Source organism: Tigriopus californicus, chromosome 11 (genome assembly GCF_007210705.1).
Source record: "Tigriopus californicus strain San Diego chromosome 11, Tcal_SD_v2.1, whole genome shotgun sequence".
NCBI classification, from domain to species: domain Eukaryota; kingdom Metazoa; phylum Arthropoda; class Copepoda; order Harpacticoida; family Harpacticidae; genus Tigriopus; species Tigriopus californicus.
The window spans coordinates 3969769-3989231 of NC_081450.1; the positions used below are offsets into that span (position 1 = coordinate 3969769).

Sequence of the window (19463 nt, forward strand, 5' to 3'; positions counted from 1 at the left end):
AAGATTTTGACCGATCATTAAACTCGTTTGAAGATGACAGCCCTGTTACAAGGATCAACTCTTCTCCGGGCCTTCCCAAACTCGATTTCAAACGACCCCCAATTTTGGAGGAGGACACTAATTTACGGACTTTCGTTCAATGGTGTCCATTGTGGAATAATTATGCCACGCTGATTTCGTTGCCTCAACGAGACCAACCAACTCAAGTGTCTTTATTTTGGGAATGTTGCAGCCCTGGTTTTCTCCAGATCGTCCAACATTCATTGGGTATCAAGCAAAATACTGGACGCCAAGTTGATGAAATTCTTGGAATCATCAAGGATCACTTGAGAAGTCTTCGGAGCATCCACTTGGACATGCGTGAATTGCTGCAAGTGCGTCAAGAACATGGCCAAGATTACACGAGTCTCTGCAATTCAATTCGGAATTTGGCCGATTTCGCAGATGTCGCTCACATCACGGAGGACAGTCTCTTAATAGCTCTTCTTCTTCAAGCTATTAACAACGAATCCGATAAGGATATAGTGATGGAACGCAATCCCTAGACATTTGAAGAAGCTCGTCATCATATTCTCAAGTTGGAAACCTCTCGTCAAGGTGTGAAGGACATGCCTTCGTCTTCTGTTTCCTCTCACGTCAACGCCGTCCGTTCCAAGTCGAATTATCGACTTCAGAGGGGAAAACTCATCGCGAAGTCTGTCGCACAAAACTCTTTGTGCACGTTTTGCGGCCTTCCAATCCATCCAATTGAGATGTGTCCTGCCAAGAGTAGTCGGTGCCGATCTTGCCACCACAGAGGACATTGGGACAAAGTATGCCGATCCAGACCTCCTACCAGGGTCTCTCCGCCGTCAAAGTCGCGAGTCGGCTCCATGAAACTACGGGCTGCTTTCTCACCGTCGCCATGTCCCACTACCAGTCGAGTCAACGTTCGGGTCTCACCAATAGGATCTAAAGGCAGGCCAATTCAAGTTAGATTTTGTGCTGATACCGGTGCTAATATTTCAGTCATGGCTTCCTCAATATTTCATCAATCCGGCTTGAACGAAATTACTACACTGACAAAATTGGCTAAACCTGTTGTCAGCATTAACGGGAAAGTAATCCGGAAACTGGGGATGTTTTATGCCACATTGGATCTTAATGGTATGGTTGCCCATAACGTTCCTATTGTAGTTTGCCCGGAGTTACACGACGCTTTCCTTGGCTTGAATGCTTGCAAGGCCCTCACCATCATTGATGATAATTTTCCGCTTCCCAAGGAAATCGAATCAGTCAGTGACAATTCGGCTAATAGGCTGATCGCTGCAGTCAAAGTTGGATCTCAGGATTCAGTGCTTCAACCTCGGACCATTATTCCTATTGGTTCAAAGGTCCGTGTTCATTGCCCAGCATCACAAGGTTGGCCCTCTCACAGGGCGACCGTTCTCAAAAGTTTTGAACGTCGCTACCTTCTTCTTTTTGACAATGGTTTGAAGTCGTGGAGGAATAGGCGCGTCCTGCGGGTAATATGACTCGAGACCTCCCAAGCACTCGATCTCAACGGACCTCAATGTCGCAACACCCGTTTTAGATTTGTCGTACTTGATTGTTTTGTTTTATTCGTGCTCCAAATCTAGGGGGGTTGGAATGATTGTGTGATATAGGTTGCGTACATGTATCCTTACACCTTTCCGATCGTATGTCTTTGTTCTCCATTCTTCTTGGCCCACGCCATGCTCATTCTGCTTCTGTACGTCTTCCCATAAAGACCTCCTTCCATACCACCTATCTACCTAATACAACTTTATCTTTATTCGGTCTTTGCGATTATTCCGTGGCGCAGTCGGTTGCCCATTTGCCCGTGGAGGTGTAACCGACTTGCGATTGTGATCTTCCTTGTGGGTCCCAATCGGTTGGACATTCTTCGCTGGTCGACAATTGGGTCGATTCTACTCTTCTTGTTGGATTTGGTTTTCAATCGCCCATGGTCTTTCTGTGGTCATCCCGTCGTTTTTCCGTGGTGTCCTTGAGCCATTTGGGTTATTCGATTATTGTTTCGTGGTGATTTACCCCCGTACCCGTGGATGGAACTGGATTTGGTCTATCTGGATATCTTCATTGAAGCGNTTCTGTACGTCTTCCCATAAAGACCTCCTTCCATACCACCTATCTATCTAATACAACTTTATCTTTATTCGGTCTTTGCGATTATTCCGGAGAGTAAATAAAACAATGATGGAGCCCAAGAAAGAAGGGCAGTGGCCTTCGCAAAATACACATTAAGTCTGTATGGTCCCAAATCTTTTCTTGTTTTTTGGTCTGGGATGCTTGTAGGCCTGTAGACGCTAGGGTTGGAGAGTTGACCTTCACCCGGCCAGTGAAACCAGCCATCACATTGTTTATTTTCAATTTTCCGATAGACCATGTCATGTTCGATATCGGTTTGATTCTCCGTTCTTCTGTTGGTTGGGTTAGCGTCTAAAACTCTTCTTTCGGAGAATCGAATCAAGGACTTCCTACCTCTAGATCTAGGAATTTGCGCTTACCAATACACAACGTTCCTTCCCTAATAATAATTTGGAAGATTTTGTCAAACGCAACATAAAAGTATAACACGTTAATTTGAAACAACCTCACCTACATTGTCAATCGTATAAGCAAAAAATATGTTTTCCCGTTTGAACACTTTAGCAGAGTTGTTGGTTTAGATTTTCCTGGATTTCTTGGACCCCGGGAAGAAAAATAATCTAGTTATCGATTGTGAAAATAGGACAAGGGCAAATAGAAATTAGAAAGACATTTTACTCGTCCTCCTTACCTGATAGTTGTTGTACCTTTCAAGCCAGACCCCCAGAAGCCAAACTATTTGGAGTCAAGTGGTCAAACCTCGCTTGCCATTATTAATGCAAAAAAATACCTTACGACAAGACAACAAAAAATATTAACCTACTTAGAAGAACTTTGAAGACTACTTCGAAGAAAGACCGGAGGTTCAAATGAATATTGAACATTTCCATCTTTAAAAACGCAAATCTTCGATCGGGAAACGATTCCCTTGGATGGTACAAATTGGATAGTGCCAGTGGCACTGAGGCTTTACGCGTGAAATTATGATTTCTCAAGTTAACACACACCTTTTCATAGGGATTAACGTGAGTAATCAATACGGGTCAGAATCATGGTTACTTGCATTCAGACATAATGTATTTTTAAAGTAAGCAAATGGCATGCGTAAATTTCATGTTTGTATTCAAGCTTAAATGTAGTGCATTATGAGTTGAAAGGTGGTTAATGAATGTTTGGGATACGAATTCGACTTCGATAAGAATGTTTTGACACCAAAAGCATTAGCGTGAGAGATAAGAAATGTTGACAGGCCATGAGTCAAACCTCGTGATATCGTTTGAGCATAGGCCTAACAATAGAAAATAATTGTTACTGCTTAAAATAAGTTTGAACCAAAATCACTTGCAAAACTGATACAAATCCAACTACCAAGTTTTACTCCCAGAATATTCAAAATGATCATGTGGAAAATGATACATATTAAAAACAAGTAAACTCATGTATGAGCGTTTTTCTAATCTTATCAGGACCTCTTTGGCCAAAAAGCTGCGATATGATGAAAGATTAAGGGCCCCAATACTAGATAAGATTTCTCCTCACACATACCGTGTTTTTCGTTTATTGCAAAGATCCAAAGCGTTTCCTTTTTCCAAACATGTCTTACCACGAAGAGGGTGGATTGGGGGAATTATGTTCCATTGGTGGAGGCTTCAAATTGATCGAATCAGTGGCCTCCATTATTTGCTGTATGCTACACCGCATCGGAAACCGGGGACAACAAGTGAGTTGCAGAAGCATATAGACTTCCCAAACTTTTGGACCCTACCCAGAAGAACTTTGGATCATGGCCGCTTACTTTTCCAGATCTTTTTTGGAGCCACAGATATGATCCTGCATTCCCAAGATGATCGCTACGAGACAGAAGCCGACACCGAGATCATTGGATCGGGAACGGTAACGGCCTTTGCCATCATCTCGCCTCTCCTCCTCATGACATACATTGCCGAAGGACGATCGGCAGTCCAAAGAACTTTCATGGATGCCGTATTCAGTCTTGCGGGAGGCGGACTATTCCTGGCCACTGGAGGTTTGTTGATGAATAATGAATAATTCTTCCGATCCGATATGCAGGGTCTCTTTTGGAGAGCTATATAATTGTAGATGGCTTTGTGAATGTGACATATTTTTGTACTTTCAGGGATGACTTGCTTTGCATGGAACAACGCTTTGACAACCAATGCCAACATTGGACGACGTGACTATGAGGCGGCTGGAGCTTTGGGCGTAATGTCATTAGCTACGGGAGTCTTGTACATCATTGATTTCTTTTACTTGATGTACCGTCGATCGGTTATTCTGGAGCAAGAGGAAATGGAGCAAAATGGTTATTAATTAGTTTGTCAAGAATACTCGAGTCTAAGACATATTGGCACTCGCATCTTTAATAATATCTTCATCGCCAAAGTCGAGGGATTGGCATGCACGTCAATTTTCACTCTTTGGCAACAGAGAGGCATTGTCTTATCAAGATACCAGTCCACAGCATGCAAATGAATAAACAGACCTATGTAAAGTAATCTGTTCAGACATTAGGAATATTCATTTTAATCATTTAACTTATTCAACTATTCCAAGTAAATAAGAGTTTCATTCATAAAATGTGTTATCGGCATTGATACTCTTATGACAAGTCAATATGGCCCTGAACGGATTGAAATTCCGCTCAATGACCTTAGAGTCAACTCCTTTGAACACTCCACTGGTAGATAATAGAGGTAAAGATATTGAGCAGGTCTCATCTTTAAAAGATTCAGGTATAGTCCTTCAAAATAATGGAAAGTTCGATGAGCATATCCAGTTGAAGGTGGATAAAGCTTTTCAAACATGTGGTTGGATATTTCGCATGTTTAAGTCCAGAGATAGTATCATGATGCTAACTCTGTACAAGTCGATTGTTCAGCCGCATCTTGAATATGTTTCACCCATTTAGGCTCCAATGAGTTCAGCAGGTTTGCAAAAGGTCGAACAAGTCTAAAGATGCTTCAATAGGAACATCACAGGATTGAGAGAGCTCTCGTATTGGGCTACCCGCTTCCACGGAAAGTTAGGCCCGCCTAGAACTGAGTGGAAACTCGAGCAATTGAGAAGGACTAATCAGTCTCCTGGGAATATCTACAGGAATATCTGATAAAGTGCGAATTCATCCATGTCAATATTGCTCTTTCACACGCCATTTAACGAAACGTAATAAATGTTAGGTGCGCCGGTCAACTCAGCCGGTGACCGATAGCGTTGGCAGTGGCCACGATCCTAATACCAACCAAGGAGGACTACCAAGAGACCCAGGGCCCTCTGTTTGAAATAGATAAAAGGACACACGTCAGTTGAATCGAGTCACTCACTTGCCAATTTCAGACGCTTCAACTACTCGCAAACTCGCAAACAGAAAACCCTCCTCCAGATGTCTCTGTCATAATTGCCTCACTGTGTCCACCACCAGATTTTCCAATATATCGCGGACAAGGACCTGGAATCGTTGAAGGCTACTGGGAACACTAATTAACTTGGTCTCTATCGAGTTTCTGGAGTCAGGTGCCCCGACAATCTTCAATGGAACAAGCCCCAAGAAGAGTTCGCTTTCATCTCGGCGATTCGAGCTGAATTCATGGAATTCAAGAAGACTCGCTCGATTTTTTTCGAACGAGCTTGAATTCATTGTGTTGCAAGCAGTACGAAGATAAACCATGCAAAAGTGATTACCCGACTTGAATCTTTTTTAGTTCAATAAAATTACACAAATCGTAATTGTTACTCATGTCACCATAACTGTTACAAATCGACGATAAAGATATACAGAGCATTAAGCCCCTTTAGTACCTGAAATAAACGGCAATCCAAAAGAAAAAAAGAAAAAAAGCTTATCAAACAGTTGACTTTAGTTGAGTTTGTCCGGTGGACATTGTTTTTCAACTAAAGATAGAAATTCATGATTTATTTTTAATGTCTGTTCAGCACTTAGGTAATTTGACGTTGACCTTAAGTCACCGGAATTCTAATTGTACCTATTGGATAATATCGCCACACGACTACTAGTTAAAATCAAAGAGAAATATTTTTTGATTGGAATTGTTATAGATGCACGAGTTCCGTGATTGCTACTCAACAGTCTAGCCCCGCCAGAACCCGCCTCCATCATCAGACCATGTTTATGTATCAAGGTTTTGCTTCAGAAAATTTGCTTTTTGTTCATGAAAATTACCGGAAGTAAGTGATGAAAATGGTGAAAACATGCACCTATATTCCATGTTGAAGTGTTTTGGTGGTTTAATTGTTACATTATTGCTTTTTACGAATTTATTGCCCTTGGGGTTCAGAAATATCATCTCTCCTGTAAATAAACGAAAAGTGAATTTTAATTTAAAGATACAAGAGATTTACAGGGTGCGTGAGCAAAATTTGAGCACTCAGTAGAATTTTAACGTCTCACTTTTAGGATATCTAGAGACCTATAGTTACTTTTGTTGTAAAGAGGATATACTCGCGAATCTATAACATTTCAAAATCTGTTTTATAAAAATAGAAAAAGGGGCATCAAATTTCTGATTTGCTCTAGGCTGGAGTATGAATTACAGGTATACCCAGGGTCACCAACGTATCCAGACCACTGGCTATGTCATGAAAACGTTGGATTGCAGGAGAAGATCTTCAAAATGCAATCATTGAGAACATTTTGCACCTGATTAGCCTCTTCTCCTTCGCCATTGTGATCTGCAAGTGCCCAATAGTCCTGATATAGCTTTTCAGGCCCATGTCCTCCCACACTGCCTTCCTGACTATGGCCTTAGACACTCAAATGGACTTTCCAAGTCTGATTTTGGTATTTTAGTTGCGTGATTACAAAAACATGGCATTATGTTGGATGGATGGTTTTGATTAGAGAAGTCAGAGTCAGAGAAGCGACACTCACAAGATTTCTGAGATTTTTTTGGCCCCTTGGCAGTTGCCTGGTGTGTGCGATGGGGATTGGCTTTGAACACATTTAGTTATGTGATTCTCAGAATCAAGTTCTGAATTCAGGGAGACAGTGAGTTGATGGCTCGTTTGTCTGCTTTGGTTGGAACTGAATAACGCAAGTGAAGTCAATCAGCCCGACACCCTGCTGCCCAACTACCAAAATGTGTTCAAAGCAAAGCCTCAAGTGGCTTGGTTGGAGTGACTTTTCTCTGACAAGCCCTCTAGTTTTGATGCACACCCTGACAGTTTTCATGAAGTCCCACCGTTGCTACTTTTAGTATAACAAGACCAAGCCAAACCAGCCACAGGCTAAAAGGAACCAAGGGGTCAATAACTTGTTCCATGAATATGGACAGTTATTTTGTTTAAAGCTGAAAATGGCATGTTCAGTTTCATACATGTGCACATGCACAAGAGCCATACAATAAAGCCCTGTGGACTTATGAAAAAGGGTTTGTTTACCTCATTCCTAAGACAAAGGTCCTAAGATATGTTTGCTCATGTAGCAATGGTCAATGATTTTTTATAAGCTATAAACTGTTATAAGTTTGTGAAGTGAGTGAAACTTCATTCAAGTTAATTCAAATGTGGTGCTTGTCACATTTTACAAACATCTCAGAAAAATTCCGACTTGGCCTGTTTCACTCATTTATTTGTATGGTCTTACATCGTTTCATTCTCTTTGCACTCAATCCTAGTGCCCTGTATTAAAAGAGTGCAACAGTGAGGTTAGAGCATCATTGCAGTTTATTTTGAACCTTCAATTATGTTCCAAAACATTGAGTTTACATGGATCCTAGATCCAAACCAAACACATTTTTGTGAATTTTTGTGCTTTAAGAGTCAGTTCTAAGGCTTGAGTTACTCTTCAGGCATCCTTATCTGCAATCACAGCAACACCAGATTCAAACTAGGTATTTTTAGATAGAAATATAAAAAGTGGCTCAATAACTGGCATTTGAAACGTTTGAAGTACGTTAAAGGGTGCCTGAAGGGTAGCTAAAGCCGTATATGACAGGTAGAATCAGAGAATATTATGTAAATGTGTTTGGTTTGGATCTGGGGCCCTGGTAAACTCATTGTTTTGGAAAGGAATTAACATTAAATTGCTATAGTGTGCTGATCTCACTTTTGTACTCTACTAGATACAGAGCCCTACTCAATCCATTCCTATCTAATCAAGATGAAACGCAGGTAAGGCAAAGGTAAAAAAAGTCCGTGATCTTCTTTGGATGAATCATGGTGTTGAGGATGGCAGTGATGATTCATAACGCAATGCTCCAAATTGACAATCATGCAACCAAAGTACCAAAATCAGACTTGGAATGTCCATTTGACCTCAAACACTTGCTGGCCCTTTCTGACCCAGAAGCTTTCTTCAGATCTCCCTTGTCATTCAATGTCTTGTTTACAACATAGACAGTTGATGACCTTGTATATACCTGAAATTCAGACTCCATCAATGAGCAAAACGGAAATTTGAATCTTTTTGCCAATTCAGACGTTATTTTCGATTTCATGGAAAAGATCACCAAGTGCTAATTTTCAGCAAGTTGATCTTCTTTCCAACAAAACAAACCGTATGTCTGCCTATCCTAGGAAGTAGGAAATTAAAATCCTAAAGAGTGTTCAGATTTGCTCCTACACCCTGTATGACTTATGGTCAAGAATGGTAATGCTAGTTGATCTTTTTTCTTGATTAGTTGAAAGCATTTCCATGGATAGAAAGACTTGATGTGCGATGGTGTTGGTAAGGCCGATCGTTGAACCTCGATGTGGAATATTCCGGGCCCAAGAATCTCAAGAAAGTTGAAGAAAATAGGAAAGGTCCTTCTGCGTCCTTCTTCCTTCTGTGGTATTCCTTTTCTTGCATTCTTTAAGTCTTTAGTCTGCCCAAGTATGCATCATACGTTTTATGTCCTAAAATAAGTTTATTTGCATATTAAGGATGTTACATTTTTTCCATATTTCTATGAATATTTTGACTCTGGCCAAAGACGAAAAAATTATTATGTATACTTTAAGTTTTAGCGCATATTTGTTTGCATATTTTGACCCGCTATTGTGCATATTTTATGTTATAAAATGGACATTTCTTTCCTCACATTTTGGCCGTCTCTACTGGCGAGGAAACCATTTGTAGTGATATTGCATTGGTAAAGCAAAATCACATAAGTCATCTCGAGGCATCCTACACGTCACCAATTCAGATATACCATAATCCATCTTCAGTAAGAACATTGAATCACCTTATTTTGAGCGACTTGCTATATTGCATGGGGTTTTATTGGAACAATGCATTGTGATTTAGGATCATTGAATCCTTCTGGATGAAGAAAATGTTGAACATGATAGAAAAACTATCAACACAACATTCCTGACCAAACGATAAGATGATGTCTTGAGACCATTGATTTTATCAACCTCACTGCAGACTGCATCTTCTTGGCAACTGCCCATATAATACCCCAAAACTAGGTAAGCTGGAGAAACATTCTTATCATCAGATGCCGAAATATTATCTCACCCTTACATTGCAATTCTCGGATAACTAAAAATACTGTGCTCAATCCCAACGCTGGGTGAGTTGATATTAAAACCAAAAGGGGTATTGTTTCAGGATGAATATTTTATTTAATTCTTTTTAATTCACGGACACATTGAAGAGTGCGCACGAGTTAGAATGGCGTAGTATCACAAGGTAGAGTGCATGGAAAGGATCAAGTCTGTGTCATCACGTCCTCAAAGCTCGGTCCTCTTCGTTGCCCGAGCTATTGCCGAAATCTTCCATTGAATCGTAAATCAGGTCATTATCAGTTCGTTCCTCTTCAGAGCTGATCTCCCCATCCGAAAGGTCTTCATCCACCACGCCAGCATTGGAATGATCGTCTCCATCCTCGTCAACCTCGTCGTTATCGATGATATCATCCGGATTATGGGTCCCATTCGCCACACCTCCTCCATTGGCCGGAGACTGTCCACGTGGGCCATTATTGGCTCGATTCTCGGCAGGTGGGGCGTTCGCAGTCTGACCTGGCAGTGGGTGTTCCTCATCTCGCATTTCACTGGGGGTTCGAGCATACAACGCACTATGACAGAGTGGACACGTATCCTGTACGTAGAGCCACTTACGGAGACACACCCCGTGAAAGAAGTGTTGACACCGAGTGACTTTTGCACTGATCATGTCTTGATAGCAAATGGAGCAGACGTCATTGTTCTCATCTAATTGTTCCTTGGTGGCATCAGGCAGACCGTATATCTTGGCCACAGCTGTCCGCCGCTTGATGAAAGTTTGCCATCCGGCTTTGGCCTCGCACCAGATGTTACAATAGGCATGGATGACCATCATCAAGGCGCGAATCGCTCCACCCGATTCAAACATGAGGATCCAGCCTCCGTTGAAGAATAGGAAGACTGCGAAGCAGAACTCCACCGTGTTACCAATGGCCTTGACGTAGTAGACAGCGTCGTCCAGAAGTTCCCACGTTCCCTCTTTGAAGTAGTGGTCGTAAATGAACAGGAGGTAGACGCTTACGGTGACTGTGACCTTGACTATAACTTCGATACAAAAGGCCGTCACGGCCAGAAGCCAAGTGCCGACAATGAATAACTGCCACAAATAGGTCAAAAGTAGAATAGGGGCCACGATCAGGAAGGTACAGATCCCTAAGGCTCTTAAGTGCTTCTTGCTATGGAATTCTCGGCTGGCACTGAGACTCATCAGAACAGGACTAACCATGTTATGAATGAAATGGAACAACGCTGTGAGCAGCAGATAGAGGTTTTTGCACAAACGAGAAAACCTCTTCTCCGGCTCCAAACTCGTGATACCCGTTTGTAGGGCCAACACAAAGAAGAGCACCGCCGACACCGAGGCCACGGACTTTTCTTCCTCATCTTCGGCATTGAGAAGTAGGTGGAAGAAGGCTCCCACATAATGACATACTGAGCTGACTATGCTAGTCATCCCCAGGACAGCAATCAAGGTCTCTGCACCACGAACAGTGAGTTCTTTGGTGATAGTTCTCGCGTGTCCCCACAAGGCTCCCCGAATAGAGGGTGAGTCCATAAGCGAGGTCAAGCCTCCGGATGTGGCCAGCTTGAATAATTCTCCCAACAAAAGCAAGGCAACTCTGGTGATCCAGAAGGTGCGTAACAGGAGCGGAACCCTCAGACGAGTCCATTCAGTCTCCAAGAATGTGTTGAGGCCAAAATTTTGCACAAACTGTCGTTTGGATTGATAGATCCTGAGCAAGAATCGGCACACATGTCCACAGATGTTCCAAAACACTCTCAAGACACAACCCAACGGAAGAAGAATGGACAGAGCCGTGGTCAAGTAGATCACATCCACGGAACATCCCAAGATGGCAAAGATATTGGGCGACATAAACGAGGCTGTCACGAGCTTCAGTAGGAGGTCGTAGTTGTCAAAGTGCAGCCTCAAAATAGAGGACAGAATAAAGCCGAGGAACGGCTGGATTAGATAGTTGACCATGATGGCCTTCATCTCAATCGAAGACTCCACTATAAATGGAATCGACATGGAGAGGTACTTGTGGATGATCCACTCCGAATTGGAGGGCACACTTTGGGCCAAATGGGCCGTGCTCAAGGCGTCCAACATGATGCCATGGCTCAAACAAGACAAGGGAATGCAAACCAAGCCCAAGAAGTAGGCGTACACAGTTAACAGATGTTTGGTGTTGAGTGTGATCAAAAAGGCGGCCAAGAGGTACAAGTTCATGCAAATGGTCAAGACCACTAAATGAGGCAACACAGTCCACATGGGACTGCCATACAACCTTTCATACAGAGCCTCATACTGCTGGCTATCCATATCCAGTTTCGACAGGGTCTCATTCAAGGTGGAATTGTAGCCCAAGCTCTCCAGGAACAACTCATCTTCCTCGGTGAAAGTGGCGGACATTCCCTTCAGACCCATGTCATTCAGCAGGAGTTGATCCATCAGATACAACAAAGGCAGGCGAAGCCCGATGTCCAAGGATTTGCCCGGAAACCCGAAATACATGTCGTTGGCCATGTTGAGCCACTCTTAAGTAAGTCACAGGCAAGGCTGGAGTGGTCACACAGAATGCTCGTGAGGTCCCCAGGGAACCATGAAGGCCATTACGAGGCCTCAGTCTGTTGGGATTGTGGACTCCAAAGTTGATGCCATCCAAAGGGGCAGATTGTGAACGTTCAGGTTGACAGGACTGCTAGTAAAGCAGCAGTACTACTATCCATGTGACCTACTGGTAACTGCTGGAGGTAGGCTTGTAGTACACACACGTAAAAGTGATTGAGATGATACCCGCGGAAATGTGCCAGAGCTCTGATGAGCTGCAAATTCCACGATGGCTGATGTCAATGATGTCAATGATAACCTGGATCCAAGTGGATTTGGGGTCTTAGGAGCCACTCACTAGTCCCAAGATTTTCTTCCTTCACTCACTTGGTTGGCATCAAGTGGGTGCTTGATGTCATGCTTTTAAAGTGACTGGTTTGGGTCGAGTGTGGAAAAGAAGGCAAAACATTTATTGGTAGCCTAGGCTGTGTATGAATGTATTTTGGTCTCTAGCCTAGTGCAAAGAATTTATGGCGCTTTTTACGACTCAATTTCAATACTGATGGATGGTGCAGCTAAGCAAATGAGCCATACGGGTATTATAGCGAAGATAAAATGATGTAAATATTGCCACCCTGATGAACGTAACAAAATATGAGCTTTCACTCAACCTCATTGTGCTTTCCTCATGGAAGTTAGATCGTTGGTCGGCCTGAGATCATGAGCTTAAAATTAAGGATCTTGAAATCCAATGATAATTGATTAGCATGATGTTAGAATTTATTGTTGTTTTCATTTTTCCTGCTACATCGCCTATGTAAAGAAAATAAAATGAAGAAGTGCGTTTCTCATGGCACACGATCTTTGATGAGTGTGTTCCTCTTACAGCCAGTGCTGCCAAAATGTATCAAAGGTCAAATTACATATGTACAGTCTCATTTTTACGGCCTTTCTTGACAAAGAGATGATGAATGAGGGGGAAGATATGATTGTGTGCAAATAATACAACGGCTACTTTAATTCAGAGAGAAAATAAGGAAACGTCACAGACAAAGATTTTTGAAAAATTGCCTTCATAAAGTGAAGGCTGGCTTTGCTAATCAGATAAAGGTCTAGTTTACCACTCCCATGCAGTCACTGCCAGCAGCATTGTTTGTTAAAGGAGAATCACGACGAACTAACCCACCCATATGTCCTTCAGCTACACCATCAAACAAGGCACGATGACCAATTTGACTCGTGCAATGAAAGGAAAAGCGAAGCAACAAGACATGACTTACAAAAGTCATAAGTGAGAAAGGGAGTGCAAGTAATGATTTCTAAAGCTCTGCCCCTCGTTTCGATACTAATCATCTATCTTCCTTAAAACAACTTTTCCCAATCTGACCCACAACCATCAAATCACTTGGCAACCCTACTTTTACCTTTCTGCTCTTTCAAGGCAAACCTATTTTAATGCCGGCGTCTGTCCTCTGTGTAGAACCTAAAGGAACGTGTGTGAAGTCTTCATGAAAAAGTGAATTGTTTTCAATCGCCAGCACCATGTCCTGTGCTCATTTGTCATCGTTCAAAACCAATCATGGAATTGACTCGTACATTCGTCTCCACCGTGCCCTTATTACTCCGTTATCGGCATTGGGACGGAGTCAATCTGCATTGATGCGTCAGTGCACCAAATGCAGCGAGAGAATGAAGCAATCTGTCCTTCAGTGTTGCCTCCATTGCATCTATATTGGTTGCCATGATCCCAAGAATGGCCAAGATCACTTTGGACCACATCAAAGGGAACGGTAAGAGAGATTTAGGGCTGGTATGAGGGTAAACGAAAATCAAATTCGTTGGGAGACCAAATATCATATAGAAATTGACAGGTAATAAATAGACGAATTGTAACCTTTCATTTTAATAGTACTGGGGATTACATTTCTTACAGTGGTTAGAAAAGCCCGTGAAAAACCAAACCAAACCAAAAAAAAACCGTTATTCTCCACCGATTAGTTGGCGGTGCTACTTTTTTAAACTTAACCTAACCTAATCAAACCTAACCCAACCTAACCTAACACAATATTAATAACCTTTAAAGTCTCTTTCTAAATCTTATAACATTTTGGCATGGATTTAAAAATGCTCACCGCCAACTAATCGGTGGAGAATAACCTTTCTTTATCCTAGTATGAGACACCTTTCTGAATGAGGGTTGTTTGTGAGAAAGATGTTGATGCTTTTTCCTTTGGGATTTGTAGCAAGATTGACTGATTATTCTTGGTAGGGGCTTTTCCATTTTGGCAGTTGCCACCTGATGCTTAAGTCATAGTCATTGAAGGGATTCGAACCGTTGACACTATCCACAGCTATCACCTATAGGGCGCATGATGCCAAGACCTTTGTTTTCAGTCGAATACGGCGAATTGTACAGATTTTGCATAATTGATAAATTAGTCATATTTATTTTTTAGCCTTTGTTCACGTTCCTTCTTTTGTCATTTTCGGTTTTGTTTTGTGACATTGCACCCAAAGAACAACGTTTGATAGATATGCCCCTGAAAGCGAAATATAACGTTGCCGTTGCCTCGCGATTGTCACAAGACGCGTTTCCTTCTACATTTTTGCACTAGCAACTACTTAGAACAAAGTGCAAAGACATGGGATGAGTTGTTAAAAGTTGCATAAAAATGCCGCTTTTTTGGGCGTACTTGTGAAAAATAGCGCTCAATCATCGTTCTCCTGAAGAATTAAACCCAATTCAAGCTCGGTGAACCTCATTTTTCCCAAGTGCTATTGAACGCTATTTGCTTTGTTTTAGCATACACAACCTCTCTGTGGAACTGACGTGCGGGCAAGTGTTTTGCCATGTGTGCGGGGACTACGTGTACGATGAAGAGTTGGAAGCCCTCAACGACCATCGGTTCAACCAATACCATGTTTCTTTGGGTCTAGGGGTCAAGTTCCAGCCTTGGAAAGCCTCGCAACAGGAGATCTCATTGCTCAAGAAACACAAGAAACGGAAAGTGTTGTCCTCCTCGCCCACGGTGGGCCTTCGTGGCTTGGTCAATCTGGGAAACACGTGCTTCATGTCGGTGATTGTCCAATCTTTGATTCACACCCCGCTACTCAGAGACTATTTCTTGTCAGACCGTCATATTTGCTCGCAAGAGGATAACAAAGAGCAATGCATTGTGTGCGAAATATCCAGGTTGTTCCAGGTACAAAAATCGCTTCATTTCTATGTTTAAATCTTTGATGGGCTTCAATTCTTCTGGGTTAACTGCATACGTGAAAGCGTTTGAAGTAGAACTTTGTTGTGAAAAAAAAAGCGATATCTGACACTGAAATGTAGTCGGCCATTTTCTAGAGTCCCTAATTCGGGCTGAATGACTGATTATTAATAAAAAAACAACCATCATTTTGTAGATTTGATATGTGCCAACGTGCATGGCGCAGCCTCTTATCATATATTATTCGTAATCTTGTACCGATTTTTCATCTTCAGTTATAAATCTAACCTCTGGTCCTGTCCGTGCAAATACGGACACGACACTCCCTCAAGAGTTGATCTCATGAAACGCTTTTTAAATGTCGCATCTCGTTCAACAGGAATTCTATTCAGGTGCCAAAAGCCCTTTGGTACCCCATGTTCTTCTTCACATGACCTGGACCCACGCCCACCATTTGGCCGGTTATGAGCAGCAAGATGCCCACGAGTTCTTCATCGCGACTCTGGATCTCCTTCATCGACATTTGATCCGCCGGACTGACGTGAACCCGTCCAATTGTGACTGTATTGTCGACACCATCTTCACGGGAAAACTCCAGTCAGATGTGGTTTGTCAGGTAAGTCCTGATCCTCCTGTTCTCAACATCTTCAACGGGCGGGAACTGACTTGAGACACTCTTCAGGCCTGTCGCAATGTCTCCACGACAATCGATCCATTTTGGGACATCTCGCTGGATCTGCCCACGGTATTACCTCAAAATCAAGTAGGACCCGTGTCCTTGCATCATTGCTTGGAACGCTTTACCAAACCTGAACATCTTGGATCCACGGCCAAGATCAAATGCTCCATTTGCAAGTCTTATCAAGTGAGTGTGACCCTAACTTCACTCGGCTCACCATTCCAATCACCCAATCAATCATTCTGGATCATGTTTGTTTAGGAGTCCACGAAACAACTCACCATGAAGAAACTGCCTATTGTGGCCAGTTTCCACTTGAAACGCTTCGAACATTCTTCCAGACTCCACAAGAAGATCACGACCCGAGTGGCATTCCCGGAACACCTTGATATGTCACCCTTTGTCTCTCATATGCGTAATAGCAAATCCGAAACCGGTGGTTCTTCTAGCTCGAGTTCCACTTCATCCAATGGTAAGTGTCGTGTCGGGGTTCCACATCTCCACTGACCAAAAGCAGAAGGTCATGATGAAATAATGATACTTTTGTTTCGACTTGAAGTAGTTTGAGTTTAGGAATGTGATCAGAAATCATGAGCGAACTTTGTCAGCACAAAGTGGTTGAAATGCCGCACCAAGTTTTTGAGGGAAATGCCCAAACACATCATAGTAGTGTTACTCTAGCTTTTAAAATCATGAAGTGCAACTTTGATATTATTGCTTTACGTGATTGATCTTTACTCAGACTAAAAACTTGTTTGCCTTGTTACAAACAAGCTAAATTTTCACAATGGACAGTTTCTTTATCCAATTTCAACACCAAATCCAAATTTGAAAGGTCGTTGGTTGTTTGCATTTGCTTTATTTACCAAGACTTCCACTAAATGAAGTGTATCTATGTCATAAATAAGGGTTGTTCCTTATGATTTTGGGAGTTACAAAGGTGTTGAGATGGGTTAGTTTCTTTCACTAAATAAGACGGAATGGTGGTGGAACGAAATCCTTTTTGAATTAGCCGTGACTGTTGCGTGAATTGATATTGTTCTTGAATTTTCAGACGCTCTTACGGATTCACCCATTCGGAACAATCGTTATACCCTTTTCGCCGTCATCAACCACATTGGAACCATAGAGGCCGGTCATTACATGTCGTACATTAGGCAACATCGCGATAAGTGGTATCTGTGTAATGATCATCAAATTGTTCCTGCCTCCATCCATGATGTCTTGGATAGCGAAGGATACCTCTTATTTTATCACAAACAAAGATTGGAGTACAGTTAACCGTGAATTGATATGCAAATCCGTGTTGTGGTCTAGGTGGGAAAAACTGGATTAAATCATTCATGAAATGAATCTACCTTGAAACGCGAGAATGAGCGGAGACGGTGCTCGTTTCATTTTAAGCTTGTTCAAACTAGCCCTCTAGTTCAAACCTAGATTTCTAAACGCCCGAAACGTCAATTCCTCATGGTCACAAACGCAGTCTGCAAATCGGGTTTCATGATGGGCACGCAATATGTTGTACACAATTAACAATGCTTTTATCTAAAAGTCACTGATTGCATGCACGTACTTGAATTATTAACTGCTCTTGTTGTAAACGCCTATTTTCTCCTTTTTGAGTTCTCGAGGTGAACTTCAAAATTTAAGGTCGCCTGCTTATCATTCAGCACTTTTTACCTCAACGCAGTGGGTAATAACGTAGAAATGTGGTGAAGTAACGGTGTTCCCATCTCACAAAGCATCAAACCAAACTTTGAAGTGGTTTGTTGAGGGACAATCTCGGGTTATTAACTAAATTAGTTCTAAATTCTCAACGTCGAGTTTGGTCACGGGGATTTTGAGGTTCCCTGCCGTTCGTGAACGAGTGTTTATGTCCTGTTGAAGAGGCACGACATGTCCACTGCCATCTACGTATCTCGTCTACTTTATTGATCATTTTAAATGCTTGGATGGTGTCTGTACGTTCTCTCCTTTCCTGTAAGGTACTTGGACCCAATGCTTGAAGTTTCTCCTCGTATATGATCCACTCATTTCTGGAAACATACGCATCTTGCGCTTCTGGACTCCTTGAATGAGGTTCACATCCTTTTTGTGCTAGGGGCTCCAAACTGGAGCGGTACTTTGAAGATGAGGACGAACAAAAGCTGGATATATGTCAACTAGAGACTTCCTTGTTCTTGCAGAGAGTCATCATTGTAACCTTATCTCTATATTTAAAAGTACGATAAATTCAGCCCCAAATCTGAAATGCTTTGGTTACTTTGAGTTGTATGTGTTTAGATAACGTTCCGTCGTCTTGTATAACAAGTCCCAAATCCTTAACGCTAGTGACCACTTCAATTTCTTTATTAGAATTAGCTACGTGTGACGGGGAATTATCGTGGTCGCTTCTAAAAGACATGACTCGAAATTTGTCTCCATTTATGGTCGTATTATTTTCAGCCACCCATTTGTATATTTGGTTGAGGTCTGCTTGCAGTTCCGAAGAGTTTTGGTCATTTCGACTGAAGAGTAGTCTGCATATGGTGAGATGGAGGAGTTCAACATTAGGGTAAGAAGTGGCGAGATTAATACAGAAAATAAAATGGGGCCCAGGATTGAACCTTGGGGTACACCTGACACTACTTTTCGAGACGCACTAAGAACTACACGTACTTTCAACTCTTACTCGTTGTGTCCTGCCATGTAAAAAAAAACATTTTATCCACTCTAATATATTGCCTCTGACTCCAATGTCAAAAAGTCTTCTTAGTAATAGACCGTGGCCTACCTTACGTTACCAAAAGGCTTGGCAAAATCTCTAACCTATTTTTTACAGACAACCGATTCCGTTTAAGAGGTTGCGCGAGTGAATTGAGTTACTATAATTCGACTATACTTCCATTGAATCCGATCCTTCCACTGAGGAAAATCATAATTGTATGATGGGGAGGGGATGCTATATGACCATAATTGCTAGCTACGGTACCGTATTCGTAGAGTATCAGGTTTCCAATTTGCAAATCCTGGTTCGAACCCAGGCTTGCTGAGTCCAAGCTTCTTTGCAGCATTTAAATTACAGCATAAGTTGCTGCCTGAAGAGCTTAAACGGGCGAAAGTGAGATCATTCCTGAGGGTGAAGTAATAATTATTGTCCCAAGTTGTTTGTGATGAAGGAGCTCAAAACGCCGTACCGTTAGAAAACTTCCATCTTTGGAGCGGTGCTCTCAAAGTTAAGATACTTAGGGAAATTTGCTCCATTAGTAATATTTTGTTTGTGGAAATAATAAATCTCTGGTTGAAAAAAAGGAAATAGATTTAAAATTTGGAGTGAAGCCTCTATCTAATTTACCTATCGTACATCAATCTCAACCCATCTTGCTTCGCCTGATTGGATTGAAAAAGAGTCCATCAGCCCCAAAACAGATCATTTTTCCCCCACCAAGAAACCCAA

The 19463-nt window shown here is 42.0% G+C and overlaps 3 protein-coding genes across 3 annotated transcripts; 2 read left to right on the plus strand and 1 right to left on the minus strand.

Annotated features, from left to right (window-relative positions):
* Positions 1-3647: 3647 nt before the first annotated feature.
* On the plus strand, positions 3648-4625 carry LOC131891212 (uncharacterized; the record flags this gene model as incomplete). The annotated part of the gene is given in 3 exon segments (XM_059240736.1): positions 3648-3829; positions 3913-4135; positions 4247-4625. Coding segments are annotated over 3 exon segments (543 nt in total). The 3' UTR covers positions 4441-4625.
* Positions 4626-9671: 5046 nt separating this feature from the next.
* On the minus strand, positions 9672-12520 carry LOC131891209 (protein TRC8 homolog). The gene has a single exon (XM_059240733.1). It carries the CDS (start codon positions 12107-12109, stop codon positions 9797-9799), a length of 2313 nt encoding a protein of 770 aa, XP_059096716.1. The 5' UTR covers positions 12110-12520; the 3' UTR covers positions 9672-9796.
* A 1047-nt stretch (positions 12521-13567) lies between these two features.
* Positions 13568-17380, plus strand: LOC131891210 (ubiquitin carboxyl-terminal hydrolase 22-like). Its single transcript, XM_059240734.1, has 6 exons — positions 13568-13923; positions 14937-15336; positions 15728-15964; positions 16031-16213; positions 16289-16499; positions 17082-17380. Exons 1-6 carry the CDS (start codon positions 13676-13678, stop codon positions 17306-17308), a joined length of 1506 nt encoding a protein of 501 aa, XP_059096717.1. The 5' UTR covers positions 13568-13675; the 3' UTR covers positions 17309-17380.
* Positions 17381-19463: the final 2083 nt, after the last annotated feature.